The following is a 17,613-nucleotide window of genomic DNA, read 5'->3' on the forward strand; positions in this document are numbered from 1 at the left end:
CCGCCCCTAGCTCTGGTCGAATGGGCTCCCTCATTGACGACCAGAGTGTGCAGAGCTTGCTATAGACTGCAACAGTACCCAGCTGCTAGTGTTTTTCTGCAGTAAAACTTTGCTGAAGGTATTTTTTATTTGTTTGTTTATTTATTTATTGATTGATTGATTATCTGGTGCTAAATTTTTGTTTGATTTACATTCAAGTTTACTCTTCATCTGCTTTCATAAGGAATTCTGTAAAATAATTTGGCTGAAACTCTTATTTACAGGACTTGCTACAATGTATTTGTTAGTTTACTAATCCATTTTAATCTAGTTGTTTAGTGCTTTGTAAATCTTGGTGCTAGGTGCAGGTCCTCTCAGCTTCCTTGTATTTTTTATTTGTTATTGAATGCTTATTTTTGTGCTTTGTTTAGTGCTTGGTGCTTTAAATGTACTGCTTTGTTTAGTGCTTGGTGTTTTAAATGTACTTATGCTTCTTTAATGTTGTTGTGAAGGTGTTTAGTGCTTTTTGCAAGGCCCTCTCACTTCCCTCCCCCACCCTCACCCATTCCTGGCTACCTGCGCTGATTTCTTAACTCACTGCAAGGTTTTTCTGTACGGACACAAGTGGCCACATACGCTGGCCTAAGTTAGTTAGAAGTAACTTTTAGCTGTCTAAACTTGCTTAAAAGGCCAAAACAGGCGTAAGTGGCTGGTAACGCCCCCTTTTGAAAAAAAACTTAAACTAAATAAAATCTAACTCACTTACACTGGAGCAAATTAAATGGGCAGAATTGCGATTTTTAAGGTACTCCAAAAAAAAATCGAGTTGATCCAAAAAAACAGAGCAACTCCTGGACAAACTTGGGCCCAGTGTAACTGCACTAGTCTGCTAGTATGAGGATGATTTTTTAAAACTATTTGTTCTCCGGATCTGAGCCATGCTGGTAAGGCTGCATTTCTTGCCCGTCCCTAGCTGCCCTGCTTTTCAGTAAAACAGAAGTATGACCTACTTTATACACAGCAACAGCATTACACTTTTCAGATCAGGTTCTGCATCATTAAGATGTGTGACCAATCAAATTATGACCGCATTTAGATTGATCATGCACCCAATGCTGACCCACACCTGTCAAGATGCCACTGACCTTCTCTACAAGCATTGGCACAGCTCCCTGGCAATGACTGGATAACTTCTCAGGGTCTGGGTCAGCAGAAGCAGGTGCTGTGCCCTTTGCTACAAAGGCACCTACCTTTATCATGTAGCAAGCGCTGACACATTCAGTGAGAGAAACATTCAGCAGTGGCCCGAGACTAGTCACCTCTGTTAAGGCATATAGGCATACTGCAATGCTGATCTAGGATTTCTCCAAAATTAAAAATATGGGTTGACATCATGCTGTGCGATGTGCAACATGTTCACCATCCTCACAAACAACTCATACAGCACCACCAGTAAACATGGGCTGGGTGGCTGCTGAGCTGCTCCATTACTTGCCTGCAGGCTCATGTCTGCACCATGGGTTTCCTTTCCTTTCAGTTTTGCTCGTTTTAGTCCCTTGCCTCTTCAGCCTTAGGATAAGCTGCTGATGATGCCTTTGAGGCTCTCCAGAGGCTTTCATAAGGTTTGCTCCCTTATTAAGGCAACTTCCTTTAATTATCCTCATTCCTTTAAATTAGACTTAAATGCATTTTCCTTTCCAACCACTAGTCTTCTTTTAGATCTGTCCAAAATTACATAATGAGCTGACCAAGAAAAATTGGGTGAAAGTTCTACTTCAGTCTGTCTAAAGCACACCAATAGCCATTCTGGTGGTAATGCCATGTAGACTTCAAGGTCAGATTTGCTCAATATTCTACAGGTAATACCTCTTTGCTCTCCTGGGCAGGATACAAGAAAAAGTTCTGCATCCGAAAAGAGATTCCTTCCTTCACCTCCAAACTCTGCATTGCAGCCTTTATTTTTGCCATTTGATCAATATTACTATGATCTCAATGCTGCTCTGAACTTTCCACTTGAAGCTCCAGATAGGAGACCATCCCTTTCCCCTACATGCTCAAGGCGATGAAATCAAACTGCATCTCATTCTTTAACAGGACCTTCATACCACTGAGCCCCTTACTTGGCTCGATCTTCGCTGCCTCCTGCAATTCTCAGGATCTTAAAAACCTATTCTTGGTGTCCGCCAAAGATTGCGGATGGGTCTTCTCTTCCCAAACCTGGTGGTTTTGTGGACTGTTGGGCGCAGCCCTCCTCAATAAAATGTGCTGGGCACGTGGATGCTGCAGCAAACCACACTATAACCAGACACTGCGTGTTTACCAGGTGTGAAAGGAAGCTTTGTTAGAAACTCCATACACAGACAACACACCAAATAAGTCGGGTCAGAGGTTTTGTCTCCAGCACCATGAGTGAGATTTAATGGTGGCCCTCAAGGAGCCATATTAACATCTAGAACATAAACTTTTGACTTAATTGAACACGAATGTCACTGCTTCCTAATTTATAACTTTTTACAATCCCAGTTGCTATTCGCAATATAATTGGATTAACTAAATGTGAACCATTAGTTTCTTCTGCCTAAAACTCATACGTTTGCATTAAGATTTCTATTTTGACGATGTAATTAAGTTTCACTAGGCTTTTGAGGGGTTGAAACATTATGGCCTATGAAAGTATTTTTAACGCCGATAGATTTTTTTTAAAAGCCTCATGTTCCTTGCTTTCCCTGTGCCAACTGTATTGGTACACGCTGAAGTATTTTTGATTTATTTATAATCTATGTCAAGAGACATAAAATTTTCAAGATTTCTGTTAAACTACTACAAATCTCTGAAGTGTGAGTGTCAGCTTCAAAACCAGTTATGAGGAAACATCAACCACAAAAACAGTTTTCCATTTCTTTTCTAAGTAGTGGGTGTTGATAATATGGACGATGGGGAGCAGTTACTGAGCCTGGCAGCATGAGGGAGCTGAATATACACACTGGATGGCTGTAGCACTCTAGGTTTAATGCCCAGAGTGTCTCCAATGATATTGATTCACTTCCCTCACTGTCTCAAATTAATTCCCTCAATAGTGTCATTATGCAACAGTCATAATATTTTTTTCAAGGGAGCGGGAAGGTGATTAAAGTTGACTGTAATTCTTTGCAAATGTTTGATTTTTATAAAGTGGAAATGCTGATGAGACAGTCTAGTTAGCTAAAGGAGGCCATAACAATGACAGGAGAATTCAAAAGCTAGGAAGGCAAGTCTCTTTTTGTTCAAAGTATTCCCCATTTTATATGTAACAAAATTATATATTTGCGTACTAATATAACTTATATACTTACGTTACTAATATAACTTGTTCATGAAACGCAAAAAGATAATATGCAGGTACATACAGCAAGTGATCAGGAAGGCCAATGGAATCTTGGCCTTTATTGCAAAGGGGATGGAGTATAAAAGCAGGGAAGTCTTGCTACAGCTATATAAGGTATTGGTGAGGCCACACCTGGAATACTGCATGCAGTTTTGGTTTCCATTTTAAGGATATACTTGCTTTGGAGGCAGTTCAGAGAAGGTTCACAAGGTTGATTCCAGTGATGAGGTGGTTGACTTATGAGGAAAGGTTGAGTAGGTTGGGCCTCTACTCATTGGAGTTCAGAAGAATGAGGGGTGATCTTATCGAAACGTATAAGATTATGAGGGAGCTTGACAAGGTGGATGCAGAGAGGATGTTTCCACTGATGGGGAGACTAGAACTAGAGGGCACGATCTTAGAATAAGGGGCCGGCCATTTAAACAAATGAGGAGAAATTTCTTCTGAGGGTTGTAAATCTGTAGAATTCGCTGCCACAGAGAGCTGTGGAAGCTGGGACATTGAATAAATTTAAGACAGAAATAGACAGTTTCTTAAACGATAAGGGGTTATGGGGAGTGGGCGGGGAAGTGGAGCCGAGTCCATGATCAGATCAGCCATGATCATATTGAATGGCGGAGCAGGCTCGAGGGGCCGTATGGCCTATCCCTGTTCCTATTTCTTATGTTCTTATATACCTGTACTTTCATACTAATATAAATTATATACTTACTTATAATGTTGTTATAAAAAACATCTAAATTATGACCCCAATAAAGGCCACTGAATCAGGGCTGCCTCCCCGACAGGATTCTCTGATGCACGAACTAAAGGGAAGTGCCCATAGGAAATGTGATTGGGCTGGGGTGAGAGCACGCTCAGGCTGCAGAATTCTGAAACCAGGATCCAGTTGGGGTTGCAAATTCAAGCCTGGAGCACAGTTACCTTGAAGTGCCAGAGCTGTGGATTCGCTCGTAGGCTGGTTCAAAGTCATAGGATGTTGCCTCGGTCAGCCCAGCAGAGAGGGAGGTCTTCACTTGAGAGTTTCTTTAAGGTTGAGTAAATTCCAATTTTTACAAAAATTTCAAACAAGATTTGAACATATAAAATAAACGAGTACTTTGAAAAAAGAAATGTCCTTCTCAGTTAACCTCAAAATGGTAGTGATAAATTTGACCATACAGAATGATAAATCACAACAGAGCAAACTGTAAGTACGATTCACTGAATATTGTATAAAACTCTAGATTTATTGGTTTCGAAGGAGAAAAGCATAAAATATAGTTCTTGTGAGAATGTTTTTCTTACAGAAGTCCTCTGGCGTAAGACTATAAATAATACCAAACTCTAAAAATACCATCACTGAGCTCTCCAATGATTAGCAGGTAGAAAGGCTCTGCCTAGTGCAGTACTCAGCCATACTAACCACAAGGTCCTAGGTTCAATCTTGATGTGAGTTAGCTTATCTAAGCCAGGCCACTACAACAGTTATGATGTGGAAGGAACTGCGTGAAAGGGTGGTGGCACCCTTTCACACAGAGTTCATTCCAGGTCAGCATTTTCAAAAGGGAATTAGAATAAATTCTTGAAGGAGAAAAAGGGACTAATTGGGCAGCTCTTTTAAAGAGCTGGCAATGGCATGATGAGCCGACTGGCCTCCTTCTGTGCTGTATGATTCTATGACCGAGCCTCAGTACTCTGTGGCTAGGAAGGTGGTGCAGGATCCCATGAGGGTAGGGGTTCTGCTCATTGTCCAGTGACTGCTATTGGAAGGCATGTGCTGGAAGACGACAGATCAGGCGTGCCCGACATAAACCCCGTTGACGCTGTTGGCTAAGATCATGCGTAACTGACCTGACAGGGGAGTAACCATGACCCCAAAGTGGTTCTCCCTGGATCAGGAAGGTGGTTCTCCTATGCTTTTTGGAAATAGGAGGTGGGTGGGGTGGCTTGACCCATCCACCTCCACGGAGGTGTGTGGGGGGCCTGACCCATCCACCTCCATGGCACGAACCTGGTATTGCAGTACTTCCAGGAACGGTGCAGTGGCTCTAGGCCTTTTGGCTAAGAGCATTGGCGCAGAGTGATCCTTGATGTGTGCAAGGTGACCTCTGGCGTTTGTGATTTGACAAAGAATTGGAACGATTGGCTACGAATTAAAAAAAAACCCCGTTAACGCTGTTTAGGCTCACAAGATTAATTTGGTCAAAGTGTAGCAGAGCCTTTGAGCATGCACGGAGCTGTAACCTAGCCTGAGAGAAAAGGGTAGAAAGTGGAAAAATAATGCACGAATAGAAACATTCAGTGCCTCACATTATTATCCAGTGCCAACCCTCCACATTCCAACATTTAAATACACAGAGACTGGCACCTATGCTCCCTATAAATACACACAATAGAGCAGCTTTATAAATTTATTTCTGTAGCTTTTTCACATGAACATTTGGAGGAAGGATTAATTTTTTGAAACAAGCAAACTTTTGACTCCAGTCTCATCCGACGATACAGGTTCATAGATCAGTGCAAGAGTCAGCATCACGATATTTGTCATTGTTATATTTCTGGTCTTCCTCCTGTACCTCAGGAGAGCAACTGGGTAATGAAGTCATTGCATGAAAAAGTGACTCAGGGCTGCAAAATCAGTCTTGCACCTCCGGTGTCACAACGGAAACTAAGACAGCTCGGGTTTTGGATTGCTGATGTTTGAGAGGAAAGGTAGGGAAGAGGACGGTTCAAATTAGCCTTTTCCTTGCAAATCAGTTACTTCTGTGTTCACCTGAAGTGCAGCTGCAAGTTTACAAAGATGCCCAGAGCTGACAGCTCCGTAACTCGGGAAGTCGTCATACCACATCCTACCCCGTTCCTAAACAATGGAATGAGAGGTGTAACAAACTCCCACACAGAACCTGGCTCTCGGACGCAGAGAATAATATGTGGTTAAATTATTGTACACAAGACTATCAAAGTTAACGTGAATCGTTTAACAATACCTAATCACGTTTTGATCTACTCACTGGTCCTTGGAGGGGGTGTGAAAAACACCCTTAGGCAGCATAAATACAGTTTTCAATTCATGTGCTTAGCCGCTGAGCAACAGCACTTCATATGTATAAAGCAGTTTAAAACATAGTTGAATCATAAGAAACAATGCAAGGACCGTTTGTAGAGCTGTTTTAAAACAGACATACCAAAAATGTTTACATTTAGCAAAATAAAAAGACTTGCTGGGAATAAAGGGGGAACAAAAGAGCCTTACCTGGAGCCCTGTTTATTTCCACATCGAAGTAGCATTGCGGGCGGTTCTTCACCCCCATCACGGTACACACCTAGATCAGAACAAAGAGGAGCAGGTTGGCAAGATTGCTGTATTGATCCCGGCTGAAACTCAAAGCTGCTTTGCTATAGAAGTCCTGCAAGCATCTATTCTCTTTCTCCCACACCCCTCCCCTCACCCCCACCTTTCTGCTGAACCAATTCTGAAGCAAGCAAAGGCACAGCACATCCCTTCTTCCTTATGCTCATGCCTGGCAGCACGTGAATGAGCTGCTCAAAGGAAGGGGGGTGAAGACACAACTCTGCCAGAGCGTGAGGGATTTAAATTTATATATGCAAACTCATCTGTTTCATATAGCGCCCCTACCAGCCCATTAAACAGACACTTGACAAGCACTGTTCTGTAATTAAGCAGATTGTAGTAGTGAACTGGTGAAGGAGCATTAATTGAAGGAAATAAACCAAGGCGGCAGTACAACTGTATGAAATGAACTCAAATATATACAACTAATGTCATTAAATATGCAGTTTTGGAAAATGAAAAGGACTTGTATAACAAAAATCATCAGCTCTTGAAACTTAACTAAATAACCTGAACAAAAAAGTGAAATTAGGCTTGGAAGATGAAATTAAACCTAAAGGAATAGTTAGAAATGGGAAGCTTAGGTACAAACCAACCGGAATATTTTTTGTAATGTTTAAATAAGCACTGCTCTGCTCCCTCTGGGTATTATGTACATGTTCACAAATTTATTACCATAACTCTGGTTGCCATTAACAGTAAAAGCTTCTTCTCAGGAGAGTTAAACAATCCTTTCTGCTAACATACTGAGCTGCACTGAACTGGCACGATGGGAGAACCAGCTCTCGAGCAAAGATTCTCCAATTCCAGAGCATCACAACTTGCTTTTGTACGACTGTGGGAAGGATTTCCTCGGTATCTTATGTGCGGCCATCTTGTAAAACAGATTTGCAATGAATGGGTTTAGAATTTTGCTACATGCAGTGCAAAGAAGGACTGTCCAGCACTGGCCACCACTATTCCCGTTGCAGGACTGATCGAAAGCAGTGCCTGCTTTTTAAAGTTTCCGACCTGCATCCCTGGAGTCCAGAGAAAGTTGAGCCGCTATCAGGGACACGCTATTTGTATAGTACAGTTGCTGTCTGCACCAGGTGTGCAGTGCTTCTGCCACCGATAGCACGCAAGCAACATAAAAATACCAAGTGCCGCAGCAGCAACAGCAAATCTACGAAAGCCACACGTCATGACTCCACACAACGGCAAGACTAGTGGAGTCTTAAAGTTAAGTCTACACTATCGAACTGTATCCAGTGGAAGTGTTCCTGCACCATGATGAGGCTGCTGGCAATCTAAATTCACTTTTTGGTTTTTTACATTGCAGGGTGTAATCAGAGCATCAGTGAAGCTATGCGTGCGGAATAGTTTGGAAATCTTGTTTGCGACTTGCGATTCTGAGCATGCCGTTCCCCTCTGCTGACCTGTAGGATGGGGCCGAGCTCTGTGCCCGACCACACTTGGGAGATATGTCGGACAGCAGCATCATCATCATAGGCAGTCCCTCGGAATCGAGGAAGACGTGCTTCCACTCTAAAAATGAGTCCTTAGGTGGCTGAACAGTCCAATACGAGAACCACAGTCCCTGTCACAGGTGGGACAGTCATTGAAGGAAAGGGAGGGTGGGATTGGTTTGCTGCACGCTCTTTCCGCTGCCTGCGCTTGATTTCTGCATGCTCTCGGTGATGAGGTTCGAGGTACTCAGCGCCCTCCCGGATGCACTTCCTCCACTTAAGGCGGTCTTTGGCCAGGGACTCCCAGCTGTCAGTGGGGATGTTGTACTTAGGGAGGCTTTGAGAGTGTCCTTGAAATGTTTCCTCTGCCCACCTTTGGCTCGTTTGACGGCAGACAGCAGCATATAGCAGTGATGACAGTTTGCTTAATGTGGCACTCTCCCTCCGGGCATCCAATGGAAACATTCCATGCGAGATGATGGCCTCAACGCCATCACAGGCACTAGCTCACCGTGGCTATAGGCCGCGTTATTAAAAAAGGGACTTGACCAATGTTATTTGAATTATTTCGCAACTTGAATCTTATTCTTTTAAAAGGAGGTGGTGCCAATGAGCTGGGGTGAGGGGGGAAGGAAGCTAAAGAAAGAGGTACACAGTCAAAAATAGATAGAGACAGATTCCAAGTGTGCAGCAGACAACGGCGATCTCTAGTGTAAAGCGTCTGCGTCCAGGGAAGTGATAGCATCGTAGTCCCAAAAAACATGTGGGTTAATGAATCTGCCATTGGATTAAAGTCACCCAATTAGAGGCCATAAATATAAGATAGTCACTAATAAATCCAATAAGGAATTCAAAAGAAAACTCTTCACCCAGTGAGTGGTTAAAATGTGGAACTTGCTATCGCAAAGAGTAGTTGAGGCGAATAGCGTAGCTGCATTTAAAAGAAAGGTAGATAAACACACAGAGGGCGAAAGGAATTGAAGGACATACTGATGGGGTTAGTAGGGTGGGAGGAGGCCTGTGTGGAGCATAAGCACCGGTACACATCAGCTGGGTGAAATGGTCTGTTTCAGTGCTGTACATTTGATGTAAATCTACTTAATTTTATAGTTGTTCAAAATAAACGGAGGGAGCTAGTCTTCCAAGTTTTGCATTCAACAGCAATCAAGCCTGTACATCGCACAATAGAGTCCTATCAGGGAATATGAAGTTGAGGTACAGATCAGCCATGAACTTACTCAATGGCAGAACAGGCTTAAGGGGCTTTTTAAAAAAAAACAATTCATTCATGGGATGTGGGTGTCACTGGCAAATTATTGCCCATCCCTAATTGGTGGTGAGCTGTCTTCTTGAACCGCTGCAGTCTGTGTGGTGAAGGTTTTCCCACTGTGCTGTTAAGGACAGAGATCCAGGGTTTTGACCGAGCGACAATGAAGGAACGCCGATATATTTCCAAGTCAGGGTGGTGTGCGACTTGGAGAAGAACTTGGAGGCGATGGAGTTCCCATGCGCCTGCTACCCTTGTCAATCTAGGTGGTAGAGGTCCTGGGTTTGGGAGGTGCTGCTGAAAAAGCCTTGGCGGGTTGCTGCAGTGCATCTTGTAGATGGTACACACTGCACGATGCAACAATGGTGGAGGGAGTGAATGTTTAAGGTAGTTTTCAAACGGGCTGCTTTGTCCTGGATGGTGTCTAGCTTCTTGAGTGTTGTTGGAGCTGCACTCATCCAGGCAAGTGGCGAGTATTCCATCGCATTCCTCACTTGTGCCTTGTAGATGGTGGAAAGGCCTTGGGGAGTCAAGAGGTGAGTCACTTGCCACAGAATACCCAGTAACTGAGCTGCTCTTGTAGACACAGTATGTGTGTGGCTGGTCCAGTTAACTTTCTGGTCAATGGTGACCCCAGGGATGTTGATGGGGGGGGTTTCGGCGATAGTAGTGCCGTTAAATGCCATGGGGCGGTGGTTAAACTTTTGTTGGAGATGCTCATAGCGTGACACTTGTGTGGTGTGAATGGTACTTACCACTTATCATGTCATCCAGGTCTTGCTGCATGCAACCATGGACTGCTGCATTATCTGAAGATTTGCAAATGTCATTGAACACTGTGCATTCATCAGCAAACAACCCCACTTCTGACCTTATAATGCAGGGAATGTCATTGATGAAGCAGCTGAAGATGGTTGGGCCTAGGACACTGCCACGAGGAACATCTGCAGCGATGTCCTGGGGCTGTGATGATCGGCCTCCAACGACCACAACCATCTTCCTCTGTGCTAGGTATGACTCCAGCAGTGGAGTATTCCCCTCAATTCCCACTGACTTCAATTTTACTAGGGCTCCTGATGCTTGGTCAAATGCTACCTTGATGTCAAGGACAGTCACTCTCACCTCACCTCTGGAATTCAGCTCCTTTGCCCATGTTTGGACCAAGGCTGTAATGAAGTCAGGAGCCAAATGGTCCTGGCAGTACTCAAACGGAGCATCAGTGAGCAGGTTATTGGTGAGTACGCGCCGCTTGATAGCACTATCGACAGCACCTTCCATCACTTTGCTGATGATTGAAAGTAGACTGATGGGGCGGTAATTGGCCGGATTGATTTGGGTTGCTTTTTGTGGACAGGACACACCTGGGCAATTTTCCACATTGTCCGGTGTATGCTAGTGTGGAACTGTACTGGAACTGCTTGGCTAGAGGCGCGGCTAGGTCTTCACAGCCAGGATGTTGTAAGGCCCCACAGCCAGTGCACTCAGCCGTCGCTTGATATCACATGGAATGAATCGAATTGGCTGAAGACTGGCTTCTTTGATGGTGGGGTTGTCAGAGGGGGCTGAGATGGACCATCCACTCGGCACTTCTGGCTGCAAACGTTTCAGCCTTCTCTTTCACACTCGCATGCTGGGCTCCGCCATCACGGAGGATGGAGATGTTCATGGGGCCGACGTCTCCCGTTAGTTGTTTATTTATCCACCACCATTCACGACTGGTTGAGGCAGGACTGCAGAGCATTGATCTGATCTGTTGGTTGTGGGATCACTCAGCCTGTCTATAGCATGCTGTTGCTGCTGTTCAGCATGTATGTAGTCCTGTGTTGTAGCTTCACCAGGTTTGCACCTCGTCTTTAGGTACACCTGCTGTTGCTCCTGGCATGTCTTCACTCCTCATTGAACCAGGGTTGGTCCCCTGGTTGGAGGGTAATGGCAGAGTAAGGGATATGCTAGGCCATAAGATTAGAGATTGTGGTGAAATACAATTCTGCTGCTGCTGATGGCCCACAGTACCTCATGGATGCCCAGTTTTGAGCTGCTAGATCTGTTCTGAATCTATCCCATTTAGCACAGTAGTAGTGCCACACAACATGATGGAGATTGTCCTCCAGTATGAAGACGTAACCTTGTCTCCACAAGGACTGTGTGGTGGTCACTCCTACCAATACGGTCATGGGCAGATGTGTCTGCGACAGGTAGATTGGTGAGGACAAGGTCTCACCAATGAATGTCCCACTCCTGTTCCTACGTTGCTATAACAGACATGCTCTGCTGACAGCCAGGAGAAGTACTGTGGAAGATATCACTAACAGACAGCTATTACTTCACAAGTTAATCTACTTATAATCCAATGGGGAGAGCCACCTTTCAAATTGTTGCTGTTACAGCAGAAATAAACTTCCACAGGGGCTGTGCGTTAAAGAAAAATTCCCAACTCCGATTGTTTTTATAAGCAGATCAGCAACGTGGCAATTAACCGTGGCTCAGTTGACATACCCTACAAAGATTCCCCGCCGATAGCCATGGAATATTTCAGCTGGCAGCAGCAAGCTAGATACCGAGATATCAGCCCAGCCTTCAGAGGAGCTGGGAATCAAGTGTTATACTGTCTGTAAGCATGGGAAGAGATATTTTTTTTAAAAGTTAAATAATTACAGGGTCCCATTTTAATTACAGAAATCAAGGTGTTGGCTAAATAAAATGTAAATATATGAATAAAAACACTAACCCATCACTAAGTGGGTTTTATGCTTAAAAGTAAAATTACATTTACTGGAGGCAGACGAGTCAAGAGGCGGCACAGAAGCTACCTCAGAGCCCACTTAAAATGCAATGAAATGCGAGTAGTGGTGCTTCAGACACGGCACTCACATTGCCTCAACCTCCTCTAAGTGGGGACCATGGAAATTAAATCCATGGTGCTACAAGACCCAGGATTGTTACAGTAGCAAAATGTGTCTTATACCAGAAAATGCAGAACAGAACAGATTCCTCAGTGGAGCAAAAGTTTCGAGTACATACATCTTAGCGGGGCTTTCGTTGCACATAACCAAGGCCGTCTGTCTGTCCACTCAGGTGCACGCAAATCATCCCACGGTAGTACGTATTGTGAAAACAACAGGACAGTTCTCCCCAGTATCCTGACCAATATTTCAGTACTCACTGTTGTAATGTAGGAAACGCGGCAGCCAATTTGCACACAGCAAGGTCCCACAAACACCAATGTGATAATGACTAGATCAGCTGTTTTTTTAAAAAAAAGTGATGTTGATTGAGGGATAAATATTGGCCAGGACATCAGGAAGAACACCCCTGCTCGTCTTCGAAACAGTGCCATGGGATCTTTTACATCCAGCCAAGAGGGCAGATGGGGACGAAGGATTAACATCTCATCTGAAACACAGCACCAGCCTAGATTTTTGCGCTCAAGTGGGACTTGAACCACAACCTTCTGACTCAGAAGCGCGCGCTCTACCAGAGCCACTGGCTGACACTTTGAAGGCAGAGCAGACTGAGGGATACAGAAAGGGACCAGAGGGATCGAAGTGAGGGACTTGGTACGGAATAGGGTTAGGAGAAGCCGAGTTCTTGATGAGCTGGAGCTTATGGAGAGCAGAGCTTGGAAGGCCAGCAAGAAGCAACACAGTTTTGAGGTGACAGCAGTGTGGATGAAGATTTCAGCAGCAAAAGAAATAACACTAGAAAACTCAAAAGCAAAATTTGGAAACTGGTTATCGTACTGAGAAGCAAAAGAACTGACAGAAAAGTAGAAATATAGAGGCACACGTGTGTATGAACAGACATTTTACCCTGCAATTAACTATTTGAATCCCAAACTTTCAAAGCAGGCAGGACCAGCAGCTCATGGATTTCTCAATGGCTTTCGACATTGCCCTGCGGGGAAGGAGCATTCAGCACATACTGAATGGCATTGGCGGAAGAAAAAAATTCTCTATCTAAATCATTTATGAGGCACATCGCAAAAACATACCTTTACCCTCTTTAGAGCACAAAGTGAGATCGGAAGCTTCCCTAAATTCAAGCCAATTATAGTTTGGAGAGTTTTAACATGGTAAGTTCTACTAAACATGCATCCATGTAAAGAAAAAAAACAGCTGTGGAGGAACTAACAAGCCACTGTCAATTCAGACACCTGTTACTGTAATTGAGAAGCAAATTATTTACCACATCAACCCACAGGCCGATTGTGTTTTATATACTTGAACAAATATTCAGCAAGGCCAGGGTACTAAATAAAGACAGACACCCCAGATGACTGATGGCAGTAAATATATAGCATATTTACCTTTAACACACTGCTCAAAGTCCTAAACCGGGAACAATACAACACAGGACATTGCCTTCCAATCCTCACTGCAAAAGTAGAGATTTGCAGTACGAGTTAACATAGCCAGTGTGTCTGCTTTCATACCTTTTACCTCGGGACACAGATTCTCTTTGCACATTAAAAAGCAGCTTTCACATTTAAAAAAAAAACTTGTAACACCTCGACACATGCTTTTTTAGCAGTAGGTAGGTCTCATGGAAAGTACTCCTAAAAGTGAGCCCGGGCCAAGTGTGAGGGAGGGAGGAGTTACTTTAAAAAAAAATTTGATTTTTCATGTGTTGATAAACCAGCCCAGTCACCAACAGGAGACACAAACTACTGCACTTGGAATGTGGCTCTGAACAAAATCACAGGCTGCAATCCCACCCGACCAGATAATTTTTTGCTTGAAGATATGATTTCTTCTGCAAACTAAGGCACGTTCAGCATGATTTACGCTACCTGTGATGCACAGATGTTAACATTAGCACGAGAGCAACACAGAAATAAAATACTTTTTTTTTAATTACTTAAAATTTTCTATTTTACCTTCAAATTTAATCTCTGCAACTCTGGCTAAATTATCTGTCTTGGTGAGCATCGGTTAAAATAAAAACACCGGAGGTCGCACGCACTATAACCAATAGAAAAGGAACTTACTCGGCTTAAATTAATTTCACTGAAGCCTTTAAACAGGCATCAACGTAACATGCGGACTTCCAGTGACTGAGGTTTGAGATGGCACTGACAATTTAACCAGGCACCCTCACAAACATACACATGATCAATTTGGACATCACAGGGGGCTCTTAACGTCAATCTTCATCTGCCTCAACAGTCCTCTGTGGGCTCTGACTTCGATCTCTATCCTCTTCTCTGGCTTCACGGTCAGCTCTGGAGCCAGCGTTCATCCTCTTCGCACTCCCAGTGCAACGACACAGTGAGTGGTTTCAGGGCAAATCGAGCATTTATAAAAATTGTTACTGGCAGGTGACCAGTCATTTATTGAGCTGAAGATCCTCCCCCTTATGCTTATTTCCCAAAGTGACATCACATTGGGTACTTTGGCAATAACGAATAAGATATGCCTGTATTATTGGCTTCGATAACCGTTGCAGCAGTTACACTAAATACAACATATATACACAGAGGACTGGATGAAAAAACTACGGTGCAAGATTTACAAATGTTGCATTAATAGCTACTTGGAGTGTTGGTGTCAATGTTATCATCTAGCTACTGTGCTACCATTCCCATGGATTTCAACACTGGCTTAGCATGTACTTGGAACAAAAGGTTGCCATGCTCTACAAGTGCTGTGCTACCAAACTACTGTCACTAAATTTTAAGTATTCACTGATTTCAAAGCGGTTCCATATGAGCGCAGAAATAAAATTGCAATCTTGTTTACTCCGCTGTTAATGCAGTGTCAAAATGTACAGCATGTGCTGCCAGCTTTAACCCAGCTGGACATTAAATACAAAACTGAATCAGCATCACAAAGCAAGTTGATGGATTATAAACCAAACTCTTTTGCACACAGCAGGTAGTGAATGTCAACATCATGGAGTCAAAAACAGAAAGCCACACAATTACATTAGCACCCTGAGAGCGCGTGAGCGAGACAGTGAAGGAGAGACACAGACAGATATGGGGTATAGAGAGAGAGAGAGAGAGAGAGAGAGAGAGGCAGGCTCCTGTGAAGTGCCTTGTTATTTTACTAGTTAAAGGCGCTATATAAATGCAAGTCATCGTTGTTGAGGTAGAGAAAGAGAGGGAGAACACTATCGTTATTAGGAATAGCCAAGAATTATTTATTAACTAAATTGACAACTAAAGGATCTGAATTCTTGTATTTCTGCCTTTTGCTGTTGGAACAAGGACTGGAAAAATTCCGTGTCAACTTCCCAGCTCAGAGGCAAAAACGGCAACTCACTTTCTCACAAGGATCTTTTCTCTTCTGATCCTAGTTTCCAACATTTCTATGACTGCATCAGATCCTCCACATCCTGTTTTGGCTTCTTCCTATCCTACAACAAACCCATCTCTCACTACTTTTTACTTTTCAAAATCGCTTCCGCTGAGTAAAATTCAACTGGGCCATGAACTTTGGCAAGTTCGAAAAAATACTTAAAAAAAAAGTTTGTGCTCATCCAATGGTGAGTAACTTAAAACGTCTTTTTCAGGGCTGTGTTGATTATGTACAACTTATGTCCTGCTTATAGATGCAAAGAACAGTACAATCTCAGCAAAAAAAAATTACATTCAGTTTACAGCAAAGAAATATGAAATTAATTCGAACTATGCGAGAATCTGAAATCGGACCACAACCTCTCAGAAATAATGGACACATTTACAGTGTTTGTCCTTTCAACAGCTCACAAAGTGGAACCCAAGGTGAACAGGATAAATTCCCCAGTTAAAACTGTTACAATCATAAAAATGTAGCATGAAGCAAAAGAAAAGAATCCTTTCGCTCATCCTTTAAAGTCAAGTAGTCACCTAATGCAGTTAAGCATCTCTTTTCCACTAAAATCACATCACTTCACCACCAGAAACATGGTATTTCACAATCAATTTCTTTCCGAGAAACTCAACATCCTTTGTTCCCGTGAAAGTCACCAAGACAGCTGGCGTCCTTGAAACACGCTCATACATAGCATACAGGTGGAGTTCACCAGTAGTTTTACTCTGTTCTCAGTGGCAGCTTACAGCTGCGGGCATCAAAACAACATTTAATCAAATCTTTCGAATCGAAGCTGCGTGTGTGCCACCCCATTTGCGCTGCAGAGATCCCAGGTCTCATTTCCCTACACGTTGGACGGGAATGGAATATTATAAGCACAGCGAGATCTGTGACGTCCTCTGGCAAAAATCGAGTCGATGGAATCCGAACAAAATAGAAGCTAATTGAGTGGAAATTAATCTTGACTAAGGATGAAAGCAATTAGAAAGGTCAGACCAAAACTACGTTGCAAAAAGCACAGCAAGACTCCATCTCACAGTACCACATACACAACTTAAAAACTAGACAAATCTCAGTGCCAAAGCATTGGCCTTATTATGTATTGGAGCCACGGTGTCAATTAAGGCAGACAAGATACTGGAAATGCTGGAGGCATAACCAATAAGATTTCTTGGATAACTGATGATTTACTGCTACTTTCAGAAATAAATATAACATTTCACTTCAGGCCATCGGCTCAACTTAGCTGGCATTCCACTCAATTTCATGCTTGAAAATCATATTCCCAAGTCCGACAGAGAAGATTCTATGCTCCCTCTCAGGCACCTCCAATTCCAATACAGGATTTGAGCCTATTTAGGGAAAACAAGTGGAGGAAAAGTTGTAATTTAGTTGACGAACTGTCGTCCTATTATTTAGATCCCGTAAACAAAAGTCATAACATACAAGATTCTCAGGGAGACTGCCAGGATAGATGCTGAGAGGTTGCTTTCCCTGGCTGGAGATTCTATAAGTAGGAGATATAGGGGACGAAATTCCCCAGCGGAGGCGGGAACCGGTTTGGGGCAGGACTTTCTGCACCCGGTGTGGAAGTCCCGCCCCAGCAGCCAAATTGCGGTTACCGCCCCTCACAGGAAGTGGAGCGTGATTTCGCGTGCTCCACATTCTGTTGGGGCGGGCTCTGGGGCGATACTGGGGCGCGACTGGCAGCACTGCGCTGCTGCATGTAGTGCTGACACGGTTCAACACTCTTCCCCTTCGGTTAAAAGGGGAGGGCCGCTGCTCACTCTGCCGGGGGGACCAAGCAGAGCGGTGTAGTGCCGGGGCCGCAGCCCAGCACCCAAAACGGAGGGTTAGGCTGCACGATGGCGACTGGACCGCACCAGAGAAGTAAAGAAGGGGCCGACCAGTGAGTTGGCCAAAAGAGG

At 43.7% G+C, this 17,613-nt stretch overlaps 1 protein-coding gene across 6 annotated transcripts in view; it reads right to left on the bottom strand.

The window, feature by feature from the left end:
- The window catches only part of nktr (natural killer cell triggering receptor), a 220,321-nt gene that overhangs the window by 118,402 nt on the left and 84,306 nt on the right, over window positions 1-17,613 (bottom strand). For all 6 annotated transcript variants that reach the window (XM_070881738.1, XM_070881739.1, XM_070881736.1 and 3 more), the window contains one exon: window positions 6,579-6,648. In XM_070881738.1, coding sequence (XP_070737839.1) covers window positions 6,579-6,636 — 58 coding nt within the window. In that variant the 5' untranslated portion in view covers window positions 6,637-6,648. The remainder of the gene's footprint in view (window positions 1-6,578; window positions 6,649-17,613) is intronic.

Source organism: Pristiophorus japonicus, chromosome 5 (assembly GCF_044704955.1).
Source record: "Pristiophorus japonicus isolate sPriJap1 chromosome 5, sPriJap1.hap1, whole genome shotgun sequence".
Classification (NCBI taxonomy): domain Eukaryota; kingdom Metazoa; phylum Chordata; class Chondrichthyes; family Pristiophoridae; genus Pristiophorus; species Pristiophorus japonicus.